Source organism: Haliaeetus leucocephalus, unplaced genomic scaffold (assembly GCF_000737465.1).
Source record: "Haliaeetus leucocephalus isolate CR32 unplaced genomic scaffold, Haliaeetus_leucocephalus-4.0 Scaffold229, whole genome shotgun sequence".
NCBI lineage: Eukaryota > Metazoa > Chordata > Aves > Accipitriformes > Accipitridae > Haliaeetus > Haliaeetus leucocephalus.
The window spans coordinates 8,879,968-8,901,376 of record NW_010972665.1 but is presented as its reverse complement, the minus strand read 5'-3'; the positions used below and the strand labels follow the sequence as shown (position 1 = coordinate 8,901,376).

Genomic DNA, 21,409 nt, shown 5'->3' with positions numbered 1-21,409 from the left:
TCAATAATGGGTTATAGCCTCAAGATATAAATGGGAAGCAGAGGACTGAGTAGTTGACCAAGGAGTTATTTTTAGGGAGAAAGTTTATTAGGGAGAAAGGGGTTTGGTTGGGGTTTTTTTGTTTGTTTTCTAAAAAAACAGCAACAGCACCTGCAGTTGAACAACAGAGTTCTTGGATTACTTACTGCAGCAACTATTTTGTGAACTTCTGGTATTTCTGGGAATAAACAAGCTATGTTTGAGTGTGAAAACTATTGATGTGCTTCCCTGCAATATTTAGGAGACCTTTGCTTAAATAGGGGAGTACTCAAAACAAGGATGCTTAGGCTACTTGGTGGTTTGATTAGAGAATGACGCAGAGTTAGGAGTTTCTTGGCAAGGTCTATGAACTTAGCACTCACAATGATCATCTTTTTAAAGTTGTGGTGTTCTTTAAGTGACTTTTGAAAATGTAAGGCTTTCATGGCACCCAACACTTTTCACAAAAAAACCCATCTTATTTGTCATTTACACGTAAGAATAATCTGTCTGAAGTCCAATGAGAACACTTCTGGTCATTAACAGCTTCAAATTTTGAGGTTTTCATTAGTGGAGGCCTGGTAAAAGTCATGCATAAGAATAATGTAGAGAGGAGAGCATGTTCTGGTGCAACATTAGGAAGGTAAAGAGAAGGAAGAGTAGAATTTCAGTTTAAGAAGTGAACTCTGTAGTTACGCATTTTGTATTGAAGCTGAGTTGTACAATTGCTGGCCCTGCTTTGTTTTTTGGGAAAAAATTGTCTCATACTATTATTATGTTGTTTTCAAAGGAGCATAAAGAAAAGGTTGAAGTCTTGACAGCTATGACAAAGTCCAGTGCCATAATGTGTCACCAGATAAGTGATACTGTATAGTCTGTGGCAGTCAGCAAAGCATAGCAGCCACTATTTATATGTCAACTTTAAAAGAGAAGAAGTGTTACCCGAAGGGGAGAGAATATCAGAATTTGACAGCCTGGTAGACATCTGAGGTTAAATGTCATCTTTTGAGTAGATTTAACTTACATATTCATTTTACATATTGAGGTCTGAAATTCCAGCCTTTAAGTGCTTATTTTGTTACTTTATGTCACTTAAAAACATTGTGCCTAAGAACAGAGGAAAGTTTCGTGATAGAGCAGATGATCATAAAGGTTAGGTCATAATTTTCAGTATCTGACTTATACTGTGTAAATATGTAGGTGCATATGCAGCTAACAACAGGAGAGAGAGATGCATCTTGTTCATTTCTTAACCTTAAAAAAAAAGTTGACTTTCAGTAATAATTTGTATATTACTTGGATTCCTCCTCTATTATATCAAATGATTTTCATGTTTTCTAGGCTTGCTGTTCTTTGTAAGCTCTTATTTCAATTTAAAATTCTAAACTAGAGCCTTGTTTGTATGTCTCCATGAGCAGCATACATAATGCATGGAAAGTAACTGTGTAGGTGTTGGGATTGTTTTGTTTTCCCCCCTTCCCTGCCATAAGTTGTTTGTCCTGTGAGCATTTGTTTGTGTTTTGTTTTTTAACCTCCTGAGTACTCTTGTCCCTTTATATCGCTCAGAACGGGGGGGAATAGAACAGAGATACCTCTATAGTTATTTTAATGATCTTGGAAGAACAGAAGTTGTTAGCCTTCAAACAATATTTTCAGCTTGGCGTTTATGGGGAACAGTATGCTTTGAATCAGAGGCACCATATTTTCCTCAAGAAAATTGCCAGTATCTTTTTTACATTCTGAAGGCTGTGTGAAACTTTCCGTTGAAGTGTGAATTACAAAGCTTTGATTGTATGACTAAAAAGATCACTTCCTGTGATTTCACAATTAGTCTTAAGCGTTGCAGAGACTAAAATTGATAATACCTTGATGCCGTTTCATCCATTCTGTCTGCTATTGTTTTTGTGTGAAATTGGTAGTAAATCCAATTATTTTCTAACAGTTTTACTTGAAAAATAATATTCTATAGCTTTAAAGCCACAGTTTCAGAACTTTAATGATTTTAATCTAGAAACTGGTAGAAGGTAGTTGTCTCAAATACAGATTCCTTGGATGTAGGGGAAAGAGGGAGGCAGAAGGCTGAACTGTGACCTTCATCTTCTGTTCCCCAGCTGTAGTGCAAGCTGTGTGTTCTCTCTGTTTTTTGACTTAAACGCAGCATGCAAATCTAACAGCCAGTCACATCTAGTGCCTGGATCCCTAGATCAGGGGAAAAACTGCACCACTGCACAGGAAGATGGAGAATGCTTTCCTCTCCTTGATCTTACTTCAGCTGGTTCATATGGCAGAATATGAGACTTTTGAGGATATGGCATGCTTTTGTGCCACTTTGCATATTGCAACTGCACTGCTTTATGTTGCTTTTCTTTTCACAACCTCGCATTCATGTGCCTATCCTAGCTTTTCTTAGAAGAGCATTGTCCGTGGTAAAGAACCTTTTGCACCTTTTAAAAATAGGTGTATGATACGTGAATGGGAGTGTAGGCTGTGGGTGGGTTCGTCTAAATCCTGGGTACATGATGTTATGCTCAGAACTGGCAGTTGCAACTTAGAAGAGAGATCCTGGACTTTCTCTGAATACATTGGCTTGATACACTTTGGCAGCCAAACATGTCAACAGTGGGCCAGACAGCGTTAGGAAGGGAGTTGTGAATAGGACAAGAATGGATTGATGTGAGTGATTGAGTATAAAAACTTTGAGAAGCCTTGTGAAACATTGGTGTCCCCACTTGTTTTTTAATGTTGTCAATTCTGGTGTCTCCTTCTCTGGAAGAATGTTAGAGCAGGTAGAGAGGGGCAGCTAAAATAGTCATAGGACCAGCTGTCTTAAAGGAAGAGACTGAAAAGTTTGCAACTTCAGCATGTGGACCAGGCAGGGTGCACCCTTTAATGGATGTAATCCAACAGCTATAGTTCTTTAGGGAACATGGTGGGGATGGACAGCAGAAAGTGCCCAGGCTTGCATGCTCCTCTTAGATAGCATTTCCTGTTGCTGCTGAGGACCACTGATCTGACCCAGCAGTGTGTTTCATATGTCCTTAACAGGAGAATGTCACAGGCACTTGTCTTGGACTATGACCTGAATATAGAAGTTAAGTAAATTGTTCGAGTACTTCTGTGATTAGGTGGTGATTTCTATCAGTTGAGAATTTGGTTCATGGCTTTGGAAAGAGTCAAATGATAACTTATTCAAGGTTTGTTTATAGGGTGTTTGGTGACATGTTTTCTCAACTGCAACTTTTGAGAGTTGTTTCTGTATTTCAGTTAGTGGATTATTGCAAGGTAAAATGCAGTGAAGGTACTACCACGAAAAATGCTACAGATTTGCATGAAGCTAAAAGGACCTATTTTTTTCTCTTATTTCTTTCGAATGGGTCCTGTTTTCACAAACTTTTTGTACAATCATTTTTTTCTGAGGTAAAAAGCTTCCCCTCCCCCCCCCCTTTCTTTTTAACAGGTTCTTGAAGATGCAGAGGCTCAACATTTGTTCCAGTCCATTCTTCCTGATATGGTCAAGCTGGCACTCTGTCTCCCTAGTATCTGCACCCAGGTAAGTAAATAGAGCTAGCTAAGTGCTCTGTGGCAGACCACTTTTCTGCAAACTGTAACTAATGGCTAAAGTCAAAACATCAGGATCGTGTTATAATAAAAGCTATAGGTTTTGTGTTGAACGTAGCTGAGGCCTAGGGAGCAGAACGGACAATGCACTTCTATAATGATATAGTGGAATGTAAAAAAAAAAAAATATATCTTGCTGTCATACTTTTAGCCTGAACTTCAGTAATGTTTTCCTTTCTATATACTGGAGTTGCTTCTTGCTTTTTTAAAATGAAAATACTATGAAACATTTCAAGTTTGAAAATCACACTTACAAACTGAACTACTTGAATAATCTTAAAGTGTGATTTTTTATTTTAGAATTTTTTTAATCCTACAAGTAGTATTTTCATAAAGCCTTTGTTTACTTGGAAACGTTTTATTCTAGTTAAAGCATCACAATACTTGCAGACATACAAACATTAACTAATTCATTGTTATGGGAATCGGTTTTGTAGGTAGTAAAGCTGATGAAAGTGAATAGGACTGATCAAGCAAGAGTGTATGATAGGTAACACATTAGCAGGGTTATAACTAATTTGTAACCTCCTTTGTTACAATTTTCGAAATTGATTTTATTGGACAGGACCAGAGAAAATCTCTCCCTACTTTGTTAGGCTGCCGGGGTTCTACAGTAGAGATAATTTCAAACAGTATGACTATTTCCTAAAAATGTTTTTACTAGTCACTTGATGGGGGAAGTTTTTGAGAATGCTGTGAAGTTTCTAAGCACAAAGTCAAGCACAAGACTTGCAAGTTCATATAGTAATGCCTTTTATAAAGATGATGTACTGTTAGGCAATGTAAATTGTGAAGAACTTTGTCAGACTAATTTTTTTGGTTAGACATAAAGCTAAATTTATTCCAGTATAACATACTGTCAAAAATATCGTATTTTTATAGGCTTGTAGAACTTATTAGAGAGAGCTTGTCAGGCTTTTTTCCCCCCTCTAGCTGTGTGACTTCGGACATTATAATGTAGCTTGTTAATTAAATAGCTGGAAGACAGAATGAGATTCAGTGAACATGAATGTAGTAGTTATAAGAATCAAGTAAAACTGGTTTTGTGGAGTAAACAGGGCTGTGTATTCAACAGTCTGAATTAGTAGCAATTTCTGTATTCACAACTAGAAAGATTAAAATGTAGCTGCTCAGCTGTCCTGGAGCTATGCTAATGATGATGGCTGAGAGTATTCGAAGAAGAGATTAATGTGGTGAGCAAAAATTCCAAATCAGGAAGCTAAAGTCTGATAAAATGGAAGATGTATAACACTTCATGTGGGTTTTTTTTTTGTTGTTCCCCCTGCCCCTTAGTTTCTTTTTAGATTAAAGAAACCCTGACTAAAGTCAAATAAAACTCCAGACTGAAGACCAAAGTGATGCTGAGCTTCTTGTTCATTGTGATTATAAAAGAATGGATAATCATGCACTTCCTGCAAATATTATCAGTGTTATTTTTTCAAGTAGGATTGAAAAAAATTCAGAGCAAGTCATAGACTGATGATCTGTGGCATGCCTTCCATGTTTCTTTGTAAAGTGTAAAGCATGGTTATTGTAGCTGAAAGCATTCCTTAAGGGTTCTTAACTATGCAGCTGTCAGAAGTGGGCTTTTACTTCAGTTTTTAAGATTGCCCAGGATTTACAGCATCCCATCTACTTTCCCCCTCCCCCCCCATTACCCATGGTTTTGTTTGACAAGCAGTGTTTTCTTGGTCTTTCTTTTTATTATTGATTAGAAATCTGCAGTTTGTCAAGCAAGCTTTTTCCTAATTGTCTTGAATAAACGGTTCTTGACTTTAATGGTGCTGCTGATTAAAGGGTTCACCAATGGCCTAAATTACTCTTGCTCTAATTTAACAAATGTAATTTGTGCTCCTGTTTTTTCTTCTAAAATGGGTAAGCTAATTATTTTTCTCTCTCCTCCCCTCCCTTCTGTCCTGCCCCTCCCTCCCCCTCACCTCTTTGTTGGTAGCCAATACCTCTACTGAAACAAAAGATGAATCACTCCATCACAATGTCACAGGAACAGATTGCTAGTTTTCTAGCCAATGCTTTCTTCTGTACTTTTCCACGTCGCAATGCAAAGATGAAGTCTGAATATTCTAGTTATCCAGACATTAACTTCAACAGGTATGGCACTCCAGAGTAAATGAAGCTGATAACCCTTCAATGAAAATATTATTGTTGTCGTTTACAGGAGAAACTCCTGTTTCTTTCATGTTCCTGTCACTAATTTCAGTAGTTTGCTTTCTGTCTTTTCTGTTTACCTCTAAGGGACAAGAAAACTATGCAACTACGTAAGAAAGGATCCTGTGCACAGGAAGATACGCTTAATATTCCAAATTATTCTTTTCTTCATGCATGCACATGCACAGGCACGCTCTTGTTGTGGCATAAGTAGGCTGATACAGTTCCCTACCTCCTCATAAGCCATTTGTCTGCAAATGGTATATTTTAGTTGTGCTTCCAAGTGTTCTATATGTATTTAAATTAAAGGTCAGTGTTTCCCTAGCCATGTTACTGTTGTCTCCTTTGTGTCAGCAGTGGTGATCTGCACATTAAGTCAGATCAATAGGACGTGATTCTTCAGTATCCAGTCTCTTATCATTTTAAGGCAGTTGTAGAGCTGCATGTTAAAATAAAGCTGTCCTTTTTGCTACAAGTTAGCCTAAAAAGGTTTCAAGACCACAATAAGAATTTAATTAAAGATACTCTGATTTCTAAACAAATGCTTATTCTTTTTTGCTCAATGGCAGTTTACAGACAGATTTGATTAGAAATTTTTCTTCACATCTTTTATTTTTTAAATATGCTTATTTCAATTTTAAATGGGGGACAAAGATGGAGATATTTCCTGCTGCAAAATATTATGGTTCACATGGACTTGTAGATTAGAAATGAGTTTGTTATCTTCTGGACGCTTCCATACAAGTCTGTGTGGATCAACCTCAAGTTTATTAGGCTGCAGCTTGGACAGATTATTGATCTAGAGGTTTTTCTTATTCCTCACAGTTAACATATGTAGTGTATATGCTCTGAAAACTGAGATGAAATATAAAAATACTGTTACCTGTGATCCAGCACACTTGGGTATGCCCTGTCATGAGCTATATTAGACTGGAACTTCCCAGAATAAATTGTCAGGCATGCTGATGTACTAATAATGGTTTTGGTGCTTGCTGTCTTCAAGGGCTAGCACACGTTTCTCTATACTGTGTATTTCAGAAGAGAAACCAGGGTCACTGTCTTGGTGTTTATTCCAACAGTGCAGTGGGTTACAGAAGAGAATTGTGAGTGGACATTAATGTACCATACAATTCAGCATATTTTTTCCACCATTAGTTCATAAGAACAAATAAATGGAAAGTACCATCCATGCATTAAAAAAGATCTGTGTTCAGAGCAGTGAAAGAGGACAGTAAAGTTCTGGAAAGAGTTCTGTTTGACTGCACCAGCTACACACTTCTAGCTGAATTTTATGTTTTTTTTAAAGGACTTTAAGGTACCAGGTTTTGTTGTAACTTAAAGCATGTTATAAATCAAGCAGTTAAATTCTTACCAACTATAGAATAAAATGCTGTTAAATCAGTGCAGTAAATTCATATTCTCTTCTATGAACAGTGCACAGCAATGTAAAGTCACTGTAGTGTAATACTAGTGGTTAACTCGGGGCATAATATTGTGAACTACTACTAAATAAAAAAGCCTTGGCAAATTATTAGGTAAATAGTTTCCTGCCATAGACTTAAAGAATGACCAGTAGTATAAAGTATTAACTATTCAGGATTTTCTATGCTATTCCAGTCATCCTCCTTTGTTTTCTGACATGGCTTCCTAGTCCTATCACTCAGAGTATGTTCCAACAATGTTATTTAAAAAGGGTAATACAGCAGACAATCTTAAGGCCTTCCTCTTGCATTATGGATGAGGTAATGCTCAGCTTTTAGTCACATAGGGTAGAAAGCCATTTTTATTCATTTAAGTGCAAGAATATTGTTGCCAAACTGGAGAAAAGAAAGGAAGCTGATGTCCTCTGGTTCTTGAGGATTAAAAGTGGCTCTTCCTCAGTGTTTGCCAATTTGTGTGATTTTTATATAGTTACAGTTTCCTTTTTCAGTCCTATTTCTACTTAACCATTTGTCAGACCACAATTTCCCCTCCCTGTGTATTTTGCATTTGATAATGAGCAGATTAGTGAAGTAGAATATGAGGTGTGACAGGCAGTGGATAAAATAAGAGGGAATGTCTCAGTGAGAGGGGGACTGGCAGAATAAAAACAAAAGGAGATTGAAAAGAGTGAGTGGTGGAGGGAGTACTACAAGAATTTACAGTTTTGTATCATGCTACTGTGTATAACCTGACTCAGTTGAAATCTAAAATGAGGAGGAGGAGGAGGATGGATAGTATCCTATTTCTTTTCCTCCTGTCAACCCTGTATTTTATCGCCCTGAAAAGTTAGTTCTTTAGTAGCAAGGACAGAGAATAAAATGTCGAGTTTTCAGCTATTGTTTCAGCCTTGTAAAGATGACAAGGTTTGGTCCATTGCAGTGTGTATTTTCAGCTTTTACAAAAAAGCCTTTTGTGAAGCTGGATATACTCAAAAGGCAGTAGGCAATGACTGAAGTTAAAATGTTTGTGACTTTTTTTTTCCTCTTTATAACAATGTTTTTGATGTAAAGGCTTTGGAGGCTGCTGCTTTGCTGTCTGCTTAGGGATGGGCATAACAGATTGTTCCACACAGCAACTCTTTCTCCCCACAGTATTATGGTCTGCAGCTTTTTCCAGACTTAGTTCTTTCCTCAGCATAATTCATCTGCTATATGACTGAATGAATGACTTTGTTCTTCGGGTACAAAATAATAATCTGCCATGGTTCCCTAACGAAGCAAAATTACTGAGCGGACGCTGGCATTTGAGGGATTTTTTTCTTTAGCAAATGTGGTGTTCCTCAGTTCCACTACACATGCCCTTTCTACATTCATACAAAAGGCTTCCACCCCTCCCCTCAAATCTTTGAGACTGACAAAATAAAATTTGTGCCTTAAGTTAGAAACACAACTGTGTAAGCTGTTTCTTTCTTGTGTTTTCAATTTTACGCAGCAGTCATTTATCAATTCACTTTATGCAGACTTAAGCATTAATATCTTTTTATACACTATAAAATAATTACAGTTTCTCCATTTAAATGTTGTCATGTTCCCTCTTCCCTCCCAGTATTCTCCCTGCTTTAGGTTTTTATGTGGTACTAACTAGCATATGTGACTTCCACCCCTACTTCCCCCAAGGTACAAATCTGTTTGACAAAATAACAGACAGTCAGTGCAAGATATTAAGAATTTACTTCCCCCCCTGCTCCCCCTTCTTCTTTTTTCCCCCCTCCCATTCTCCCCCCCCCCCATTAAGCATTTTCTGGTGAAGGAGTGCTTGGCATTGTTAGTACAGTGATGATGGCAAGTTGTTTGAATGCTGGTGCATGTGCTGCAACTGATTGGAAGGCAGGCCATTGTATGTGTTAGTATTAACACAAGTCATCCATGCTTTACCTCTTCTGCCTGTTGGTCTTGCCAAAGGAAGGAATAAAAAGAAAAAAAAAGTGAGCATTCCTCTTTTGACACTGAAGCACTTAGTTTAATAGTATTTTGTGACACTGACTATTTTGATTGTTCCTCATGCTACAGACTGAAAGTCACCTGTGTATAATGAAATACTCAATAATTTAATTGAATTCTTCCCTTTCATGCTTGGCAAGGATGGGCCTATTATGATTCTTAGGTCATTAATAACATAGTCCATTTCAAATGTAGGTAATAAAATGGAATTTGTAGTTTAACTTTGAGAGCTTTAATATTTATGAATTCTAGTAGATAGAATGACAGCTGTTCAGTGGCCAAACATTAGATCATACTAAATACCATGAAATACTGCTTCTGTTCGAAATATCAAGTTAATTTAAAGAGCTCAATTTTTCTTTATGGATGAAAGATGGAAATAGATTGGGCAGTTTTATGCAAAAATATCCCATCACAAAAGAAAGAAATAATTAAATTTGCCATTTTATTCTTCTTACTGATAAATTTTCCATGGAAGTTGCATGCTGGTTGAAGGTAGAGCATGAATTGCATTGACTCTTCTGAAATCATCTCTACAGTTATGATGTTGGTTGCACAGTTTAAAGTAGTTTCTTATGACAATGCTTGTAATTAATCTTCTTTGTGAATAGTTTGTGGTTTAACATGGAACTTTCATAGAAAACATATTCCTCTTGAACTTTTTAAAGATAAGATTGAACTATGCTTTCTTGAATTTATTTTTTGTAAGATGCTGAAACAGCTACTGTCCACTGTCACAGAAGACTTGGTGCTGTGGAGGTTTTTCTCCCCCCCCCCACTGACCATGTTATCAGACCTGTGTCTTAGCACTGTAGAATTTGGTAATTTAGGAAACTACCTAGTTTGATTATATGTAAAAGCAAAGTATGAGGAAAAATACTTCTGCAATCTTGAGTCAGTGTTCTGGATGACTGAAAAGGAGACAGGTTTGTCAAGGACCTACTTTGCTTTTTCTGTGTCTTTGCTACAGATCCATTCTTAGCTGTTGTGTCAAGTTACAGTAACTGCTGTTTTCCTTTTTCAAAAAAATACTGTAGTTAAACTGGAGAGACTATGCATCTGTAATAGCTCCCATCAAAACAGTTGAGGCTGAATTCATAATTGAAGGTAGTATGTCTAATGGCATAAGCCTGGTGGATCTTCTGGCACATATATTAGTGGATGCTCTGGTCTGAAACTGCCAGTATTCCACTAGGACTGAATTTCTTTATCAAACAAACCTTTAAAGTAATTTCAAGTAATTGGAAATGAGGGGAAAATCCCCCCTAGTTAAGATATATATGTCTTTCATGGAATGTATAATATATGAAAGGAAATGGGCAAACTGTATAGTACATTTATGCAGGAGAATTGAAACCTAATTTACCAGTAATGCAATTGTCTCTACATAAACAACATCAATTTTGCAACACTAATGAGTATTCTCTGGGGAATAAATTATCTAGCAACTTTGAGATAACTTGGTTTGGACTGCAAGATGCATTGCTCCTCTGAAAAGTGGTTCTAGGTTTTCTGAGTTTACAGACACTGATCTGACAAAATTGATTCTGTTATGCCTACCTTAAGTACAAGTTCTAATTAGCCTTGGATGGAATACTTAGAGTATAATTTTCTGAAAAATTTAAAATCAGCATTTGTGTGTGGTACATGATGAAATAATATTTAAATAGACAACTTTAAAAGGATGCTATTCTTAAAATACCTGGCATAATTACTTTGCTGTACTGATTAAAACAGTATCCAATCTGAATATTTTTTGTTAGCTTAGTAAATATAGTAATTTAGTCCAGAACTTAGTTGTACCATGGTGTGGGATGTCTTTTGTTTTAGATCCTCAGGGTAAAACATTTTACCCTGCTATTCCTTGGTGTTGAGTACTTGGAGTTAGCATCTTATCATTTCATCCAAGTCAAGTATCAATCCAATGTACTTTAAGACTCCTAAATCACCAAAACTTTTTCTTAAAGCATGTTTATAATGCTCCAATCTACTTACCACAATAAACAAAAGTACAAAATAAAAAGCACAGAGAATAGAGATGTGGGTATATGTGTGTGTCTAAGATGGAAAGATAGTTTTTGCATCTAGATTACCAACAAAATTACATTGCTCAATTTTTTGTTTATACAAATCTTAAAAGTCACTATTTATCTAGAGATGAAGTTCTAATTAAACATAAGAGTATTGAATAGTACAATGATCTTACATAACTTTGAGATGACGACAGCTCGTACCAATGATACATGACTAAATAAGAAATTGCCTGTGAGGTTGAATTATTGAATGTATTGTTTTTCTCCTACTTTGACACCAAGGGAATTCAAAACCTCTAAATTACATCCTGTATAAACAGAGAAAAGGAAGGCAGTTTTAATACAGAAGGATGAAATTCATGTGATGAAGTGGAAGAAACATACACTAGACACCAGAAAAGCAGAACTGAGGTTGCTGTACCTAACTTGTGTAAGGTTGTGATATGTCTTCCTATTGGGAAGTACAAGATCTGGACAGCGATGATGTTTCCTTTTGTACTGTTTAGAAAGCTGGTTAATTTGTCTGCCTTTCATCTCTCTGGGAGGAGTTCCTCATCTGTATTATTCTGCTTTTGATTTATATAAAGTCTAAATTTCGTGAACTGAAACTTCAATATCCTGAATAGTATTTAGTTCTCACTTATAATATTTTCAATGGCTGCAGGACTTTCTAGTAAGGGTTTATATTTTATATTGGATACAAGAATTTCCCATTTTAAATTTGCTAAGGTTTTTTCTTCTTATCTTATATAATTGATGTTTAAGTATTTAAAGCTGTCTAGGGCAGTGGTCTCCAAACTTTTTTGATCGCACATACCTACCAGTAAAAAATTTTTGAGCATGTACCCCCAATATATGCGTATTTATTTACTTATAAATTACATACATGTGCTACTGTATTAATATATTGCATTCTAAAATGTGCACAAAAAAAATTTTAAAAAGTACGAGATAAAGATGAAATAAACACTATTTTAAACATATTTTTTATTTTATGACTGGTACAAAAATACTTTTTTCCTGCATCCATCCTAGTGGATTGTCTTGCACACCCCCTGGTGTGCTTTGGAGAGCAGAGTGGGTCTGGGGTATTGCTATTCACAAAATACAGGTATGTAAGCAGGAATGAAACATTGCATAATTCATTTCTCTTGATAAGGGGAGTGTAAATGGTAGCAGTGAAACACTTGTTGCAGCTCCATTCTTCATGTAAAGTCCTTGACTGGTAACTGTTTGGAACTATCTCCATCTTTTTCATTGAAGCAAAGCTTTAGTGATGTACCACTCTGGTTTAAAAGGCAGATAGATACTTCTGTATGGGGGGGACGCCCCCCAATACATAATAAATTGAAACAGCTTTCTCAGAAAAGAACTTCAGGCAAAGGATACAGGTAATTAATGTAATTCCAGTTATTCCTATATGGTAGGCTGAATTACTTTCATATATTTAGAGAGTGAAAGAGATTGTTCTCTATCCTGTGCAATCATGTGATAAGTACACATAATTACATACACATTCCAGCTCTTACATGATGGGGTTCTCCCTCTGTGCACATTAATGCATACAGATTTCCTAGACCTTAGATACACTAATATCTATAGGTAGTCCTTAATATGTGTGTAACTGAGGTTACCTTGAGCACAATTGAATAAAATGTCAAATAATATTGTGACAGAACCCTTACTGAAACAAAGTGTTTTCATCAACTGTGCTTAGCATTGCAAATCAAAGCTTAAAAAAATACTTCATTACAAATATGATACTGGTTTTGAAAAAGGGAGGGTTTTATTTTTCTCTCCTGTTCATGGAACTGCACTTTCTTTTTTCCGGGGGGGGGGGGAATTGCAGGAGAAAGATGGAAGGGATTCTTCTTGTGTGCTCCCTAGTGCAATCGATCTAATACTAAATGATGAGTTTATTGTGCCATTCAACACTGTTAGTTTTTCCTTTAGGGTTCCATGTATCAGTATGAAATTTTAGTAGTTCCTATTGAGATTGCTAGCAACTGAGAATCCTCAGCCTTTTCATGAAAATAGCCCTCAATCGTATGAAGAGTAATACAAGTTTGACAGTAACATACTGTTGTGGTTTAACTCCAGCCAGCAGGCAAGCACCATGCAGCCGCTCGCTTACTCCCCCCCACTCCCAGTGGGATGGAGAGGAGAGTCGGGAAAAAAAAACCCCTCGTGGGTTGAGATAAAAACAGTTTAATAACCAAAATAAAATAATAATAATAACAACAATAATGATAATAATAATGATACTAATGAATATAACAAAAAGAGAGAGGAGTAAAACCCAAGAAAAGACAAGTGATGCACAATGCAATTGCTCACCACCCGCTGACCGATGCCTGAGCAGCGATCCACCCCTCCCAGCCAGCTCCCGTCAGTTTATAAACTGAGCATGACGTTCTATGGTACGGAATATCCCTTTGGCTAGTTCAGGTCAGCTGTCCTGGCCACACTCCCTCCCAGCTTTTTGTATACCACCTCACTGGCAGAGCATGGGAAACTGAACAATCCTTCACTTAGGATAAGTGCTAGTTAGCAACAACTAAAACATCAGTGTGTTATCAACACTATTCACACTCTAAATCCAAAACACACTGTACCAGCTACCAGGAAGAAAATTAAGTCTGCCCCAGCTGAAACCAGGACACAGACGTAAGCACAGTATTTCCACCCCTACACGTATACCTCCGATAAGCTTAGGCTTGAAATGCAACAGGACACAAAAAGCAAGGTGCTTGGTTTTTTCTTTTTTCCAAGTGTTTTGTCATCCTATACATTAGACAAAACTTTGTTCAGTAATCAGCTGCGTTCTTGAGGTTGAAGGTTATGTTGATACCGTATTTTCATTTCTGCCTTAACTTTCCATCCTTCCCACTGCTCAGTCCCTTCACTGGGTGAAATTCATCTCTCCATACTACTTCCTTGTAAGTCCTTCTTCCACTTCTATTTGTAGGAGGAAAAATTAGGTTTTAGTAAAATGGCTTGCACTTGCTTAGATGCGATGTTATTTTTAGTGAGATCATGCTAAAATACAAGAAATAATACAAGTGTGTCTTCAACTACAGTGGTAAAGTAAAAGGCACTTTTTAGTGCCTGTAGTAGTTAAGAAGAAGCACACATAGTTATTTTGGGGGACCGTAAGTATAAAATTGTGCACCCATGCTTTTGCAAACAGCACACATGAAATGCCATGGATTTATGAATGGGAAGTATTCTTTGAAGTATGATCCATACTGTAAATTTTTGCATATTGTTACAGCGTGGACAGCTTTCTGAGTCTTATGATAGGTTCCGATTTCAGTGTAAAGACACGATTATACTTTTTGAAAAGAAACATTTAAAAGAAGCCCAGCCTGGGGATGGGAAGATACAGGCTGCAGATGGAAATACTGATATGAAATTACTTAACTGGGAGGTTAAACCACATGATTGTAATGGTTCCTTCTGCTTGTAAAAATTACTGGAGCCAGTTCTTCAAGTAATCTCAAGGGATCAATTTAGCTCCTTGGAAATTAAATTTTACAAGTAAACTACTGTATTTTGATTATACCGTAATCAGAAACAGTGTCTTTTGGAATTGTTTACTTAAGCTGGTTCAACTTTCCCCCAGTAAACTATATGCATGCCAAGGTCACTTTGTGTAGCTCTTAATGTTATTAAATCATGTTGATGTTGCATTATTGGAAATGCACCCTTTAAAGTATCTTGCAGATTTGCCGCTTGCCTCAGCACTCGAAGGACTTAAGAGCAGGTTCTTTAGAGCTTTTGGCTCCAGCTTTCCAAGGTGGAAATGTTGGTTGAAAATAAGACAATTTTGAGTTTGCACTCAATGAGACTGCAAAAACCAGAATATTGATTACACTTCTAAAATGCTTTTTTCCACCCTAAAATTTTAGGAAAACACTAATGCAAAACAAATGCATACGTTTTTGTAACAATTATTGAAATAGCATAAACTATTGCCTTGTAACTTTACAGTATGTTTACTGACAATTGTTGAGTAATTTAAAAAAAAAATTTTTAATGTTTTCCCAGTATTTGTTTTTATTATTTTTAATATTTTATTTCTCATATATAGGATTTCTCTTCAGAGCAATTGAATTAATGTCCAAATATTTGGTAGGAAAGAGTTTTAATTTAGCCACAATGACTACTCGGTGTTTATGACATTGTTCACACATCTACTTTCTTAGGTTTTTAAATCTCTGACCTTGATTTCTTGAGTACTTAAGTGTATCTCTGTAGAGGTCTTTTATTTGATTAACATTGCCACTACCCTGGCTTGGAAGCTGGAGAACCAGAAATAAATTTGCAGCTGTGTTTGGTGATCAGCCCTGCAAGGTTTCTTAGCTCCTGTGTCTGCTAAATTGAAGTTAGCTGCATGGCAGTGGTAACATCTTGTACAAAGCAAAACAGCTTACGTATGCAGTTGCCGGTAATATTTCAATTACTTTGATTGAAGGTGGGCTTGCAGTGCTTTGCATTTGATTTACAGTGCACTTCATTGGATGAGTTCTTTAATTGGAATTAATGGGTTTTGGCCTTGGGTTCTTTTGTCAGAAAATTGATTATGTGGTTTCCACTTATATTTTTGGGTTGGTTTTTTAGTAGGATCTGTGTCTCAGAGCTTGAAGAAGAATTTTATTTAATATCTTATTGATGCCGTTATCCAGCTTTGTTCTTCAAAATAGAGATACTTGTTTCAGAAATAAAACTTCTCATAACGTTGCCTAATGGATCATTTCAGAAGTAAGGTTCAAGGTTAAAATGTTCATAACTTTGCCATGTTATATCGTCACTTAAATTAATGGGGCAGGACTGGGCCATTTTTGATTGCTGTAAATATCACTTCCTTTTACTGTTGCATTCACAAAGATGACTGGTTGCTTTATGCTGTGCTTAGGAAAGCTTGGCTGCCTGTGTGTATGGGGGGCTGTGTGTTGGTTTTTCTCTTGTGCTTTTCTTCTGACTTTAGTATAGCTTGGGGGAAGTCTTCTGAATCGTTAATGTAATCGTGATATGATTTCTGTGGAAATCTAAAAGAACATATGAAGCAATCAAATTCAATTGAGTGAATATCAATAACTTCAAATAATTAGATACTATAAGGGTTTAAGGCCAATTTGTAGCCCATTAAAATCTGTGGGGATTTTTCCACTGGTCTGATTGGCCTTTAAAACATATTCCTAATGTAAAGCACTCTTACTTGAAATAGCTGAAGACAAGAGTTCCTTGGTCTGGTTATATGAAAATGCGCAAGTACTATACTAGTGTTTTGCAAATATATATATAATAAAAAGCATGTTTGTAGATAGCCATCTTCAGTTTGCCACTGGCTCACTAATAAAGGTAAATTTTAGACACAGAAAATATTAAGTAAATTCAAGCATAATAATCTAAGACATGGTGTCTTCAAGCTGCCATAAATAGCTATTCCTTTATAAATGCATTCTGTTTTGGACAAACATAATTTATAGTGGATTCAGTCCTAAAACGTGTGTGCAGGACTGGTGTTGCCTGCTTTTGTTTTAAATAAATAAGTTTTTAAAAATTATTTTTCTCTATTTAACCATGGATTTTCAAAGAGAAAGTACAGTTTATGTTATGTCATAGCGAAGAAAAGCAAATACTGTGAGGAGGAGAAAGGTTATGAGAGCTCTTGAGCTAGCTGCTATAAAAGATCTGATGCATGTAGTTACTGGATGCATATAGCTACTAGGTCAAAATACAGATAATTTTGAATGCCACAGTATTCTTCTCTTCCTGCTGTATGGAGTATCCCTCTACAGCAAGTGCCTGTGCCAGAACCCAGAGCTTTTCAGATTCATTTGTGCTGCCCTGTGGTTTTTACCCAGCCATATAGGGCTAGAACAGAAATACAGATATCTCTTATTATTGTAATTATAGATGGTGTTTTGGGAATATTTATCTGCTGTAAATGAGATTTTTCAGAAGCAAATCAGCATTACTCTAGCTTTGATCCCAGAGGAGAAAGAAGAGAGGTAGTTATCACAGCTTTTAACGAGAAAAGACAGGCCAATGCTGAACACTTCAGATTTTAAAAAATATTTGGTTGAAATTCCCTACTTGACAGTGACTGCATTTTGGTGTGTAATCGTAACGGATGAAACCAAGTTCATCTGCCTTGCCATTGCCTTTTAGCTTGATTTGACTTATTTCAGGCATAGTTTTTCTAGTTCTGGACTTCTTCTGCCCACTCTGCTAGTTATGCCGAATCATGTATCGCCTTTGTGACATGAAGAACTCTCTCCTGAGAGTTTGTAATATAAATAAGATTTCAATTTGATGTAAAGAGGCAAAAAACTAGTAAAGGCATGATCGGGCTAATAGATAAATTAACCGGTTTAAAGGAGTCATGCCAAATGAGACTTCCAGATAAAAGGTCAGAGATAATTTATACATTTAGGCAAGATGCATGCGCGCACATGCGCACACATCAACTCTTTCTTTTAGGAACCCCTTCTTAGTTGTGCAAGCACAACCCCTTGATAGAACTTGCATATTGGCCCATTTTAAAATAGACTCTGTAAGTCTGGAGTTTGCCTTCTTAAAGTCCTGATTGATCATTCAATGAATAAAAAAGTTTTCATAAAACCTTTTTAACATTTTTAAAATCAGTTTCTGTGACTTAATATAGATTTTGGATGAAATTGATCTCTTCAGCATGTATAAGAATTCATAAGAATTTTTAAATACTGAAAAAATCTAGTTCACTTCACTACTAAAAGCTTAATTCACCTGACAGCATTCTGGTTTTTAAAGGCAGGTTGTCATTCCGGTACATGGAAACAAATGAATAATGTTGTGTCATTCCTTTACTTAGACTGTTTATTGGGGGGGAATCTTACATCCTCAGGGCTTTCACGTATCAGACATCTTTTAGTGAACTTCCTACTCAAAGGATATTATTTCTGAAGTCGCCGCTATTCTTCCTCGCAGATAAATTCCATTATGTGTTGCCAGTAACAATGCCTTGTCACTTTGTTGGAAGTGAAATTAAGTAATGCATGTTCAAGTTGCTGGAAGATAGATGATGCAGTAAAAGTATTTCAGCTAACCCTAAAAGAATACATTCACTTAATGGCTAAAAATAGGATGCTTCTTTTTTAATGCTTAGGTTTTTTACAAATGAATGTTAGAATGCCAGTAGTAGCCCAGTGGGTGAAGCCGTTTCTGTTGGGGGTAGGTTCTTTTCTTTAGAAATGCTGCTGGTGCCATGCCACTCTTGAAAGCAATATGGTTGCATTAATTCTTCTCTGTAACTCACTGAGCTGAAAGTAGGGTAAGACATTTGGATCTTGCAGTACTCAACATACATATTTTCACCCCTCAGTCACTTATTTTAATCTGAGCCAGTCTGTTGCAAAAAAACCTAGTAGCTTTCCTGGATGTTTGCATTGAAATTATATTTTCTGATATTACAAAATCAGTATGAGTGCGATAGGCATTCTCTTAGCATCTTCATGAGAAATTTAGCAAGTGAACAAACGTGTTACTCCTAAAAACCCCTGTTACAGAGGGGCTGTCTAGAGAGTTCTTTCTACAGTAGAGTATTTAAATGCAAGGCTTATCAAAATATGTACATAATAGTTAAAAAATCAAATCACAATTAGTAAGTAGCCTAATTACTATAGACTATATCCCTGATATCTATTTAATTGCTTTTATTTCTTGTTTTTCAGATTGTTTGAAGGACGGTCACCAAGGAAGCCTGAGAAACTTAAGACCCTTTTCTGCTATTTTAGGAGAGTCACAGAAAAAAGTAATCCTTTATTCTTCTTTTGAGCTACAAAGCAGATACATGAAAAATTTAATCCCATTAAATTTAGAAATGGCTATGCAGCATTATGATGGAAGTGTGTAACAAAAGCCAGCTTGCTAAGTACACTGATATTCATATTAATGTCACTTCTCATATAGATGATGCATGCAATTAAATTTTTTGTACGGAGCTTACTCAGTTTTCTTTTTTCCAAGATATATATGTGGAGGGATGTGTAAAACAGAGAAATATTTTCACCCTCCTTTAAATATATATATAAAGTGTATGTGTATATATAAATATATATATGTATAATGTTTGTAATATATGCAACTACTTGCTGTACCACATCAGAGTGAGAATGTAGAGGGAGCTTAGCACCATATGTAATCATTAAAATCACAGGCTTAAAAGATTCTGAATCAAGCTTCAGATTTCTTGCAGCGTGCACACTTAGTCCTTTGCCTATAATGTTTGTAGTTCTGAGGGATTTTCCACTACTTGTGTTGATATTTCAGGTTTTTACCTTCTATTTACACAAAGCAAAGCTGTTGTGAAGTTTTCCCAGTTCAAATAAAACAAGCGATAGCAAGACATGAGATATCCGCAACTCTTTTAGACATTATTGCCATATTTTCCTTAGTGTGCGTAGTCAGATCTGTTGTTACCATGAATTTGAACTTCTGCATAAGCTGTCAAAAATAGATTTATTTTTGTGAGAACTGTATCAGAGCTTATATATTGTATTTTGGGGGAGAAAGAGATTTTACTGCAGTAGCATATATCACATCTGCAGCAATATCCTTATTATAGTACTTTTTTAAAAAACTTTTTTTTACATGTCCATAGTTCACTATTAGCTTCATATTCTCTCAGAAGGGTTTGCTTTAAAAGGAGGACAGCTTTAAACTATTAAATATAAAAATCCCTTGATTCAATTCATCATTCTAGTTCACCACAAATTAAATGCAGCTACATCCTGTTTCAGCTATCAAACTTTCAGCAATGTCAATAGAACTAAATCTCTGAGGTAAAAAGTAAATTATGATCTATGTGTGGGACTGAGAAGAGATAGAGTGTACTAGCTATTTTTTATATTTGAGTAATAATGTTTTCATGCACACCAAATCCTAAATTTAGGCAGCTGTGCCTGACCCCCTGTGCATATGAAATCTGTTGGGAACATGCTTTATGAAACTACTGTATTAGATTTCTTAACATTATAACTTTAAATAATATTTAATGAGATTCTTGAGTGCTCTTTTCTTGAATTAAAAATTCCTATCATACCTTTAAAAGACTCCATTTCTTGTTCTTTTTTGTCCAAGGAATTAGTAAGACTGAAGTAACTTAGCTCTATAAATTACTGTAATAATTTTGCAACTCTCTTTATTGTAAATGGTAATTGAATTCCTTGTAAAAGAACACAGTGGAGACTATATCAGCTGAAGACTTTCTGCTCAAAAGGTGAATGCTTAATCTGTAAAATATCACCACTGATAGCAGAGTTCCCTTGTGGAAAAGCACTTGATTATTGAAAGCTCTGCACTTTTTTTAAGAGCAAGCAACCCTTTTTTCCCCCTGCACCCCTGTAATTTTGAAGAAAAGCATAGGATTATTTAAGGCTTTCGGAAGGATATGTGTGCTTTACATACTGTTTTGAATGTTTTTCACAAGCCAGCACAGTAGACTTACTGGAGCAAAGAAATGAGTCTCAAATTAAGTTTTTATTAGGATGACATCGCTTAATAAAAGGTTGATATTTTCTTTCTGTTGCAAAACTGAACTTTTTGAGTAAAATAAGGAGAGAAGGTGGTAATGCATCCTTCCTGCAATGAGCAATGGCTCCTCTTTTTCTCTTGTGGGCAGGAGTCTTTTCTCAGTTGAAATACAGTGAATTTCACTAGCATTCTGGCAGGGCTGAAAACGGCTTGATACGGAATTCACTAACACTGCATCTTTATTGACATAGTAGTACTTTCTTGGAAATAAGAGCTGCTGCTTCATCCATCTATGGGTTGAGTACTCTGTGCATTGCCTGTTGACACTGAACAGTAGTCACCCCTAAAGGTTCACAATTTCTTTTTTTTAAGTGGCAGCACATTTTACTTCAGCTATTGAGTCTTTCTAGTAGTGTTTACAGTGTAAGTGAAAATCACTTAAGAAACAGTTTTTCCTTGATCTGGAAAAATAAAATACTCAAACTCCAAAGGCAGAAGAGAAGTGTGTATTTTGGTCTTCATGTTACTTGTTTTCAATTTGAGCATGGGCCATCAGGAGAAAATTCAAAGCTGCTCTCGAGGAAAGTTAAGCTTTCGTGTTTCTGCCAAGAACGATGTTTGTTGTAATTTTAA

The 21,409-nt window shown here is 36.1% G+C and overlaps 1 protein-coding gene across 1 annotated transcript in view; it reads left to right on the top strand.

Annotated features, from left to right (window-relative positions):
• PARG (poly (ADP-ribose) glycohydrolase) overlaps positions 1-21,409 on the top strand; it is a 70,548-nt gene that overhangs the window by 24,575 nt on the left and 24,564 nt on the right. The window contains exons 7-9 of the mRNA XM_010567860.1: positions 3,476-3,568; positions 5,588-5,745; positions 18,976-19,055. Coding sequence (XP_010566162.1) covers positions 3,476-3,568; positions 5,588-5,745; positions 18,976-19,055 — 331 coding nt within the window. The remainder of the gene's footprint in view (positions 1-3,475; positions 3,569-5,587; positions 5,746-18,975; positions 19,056-21,409) is intronic.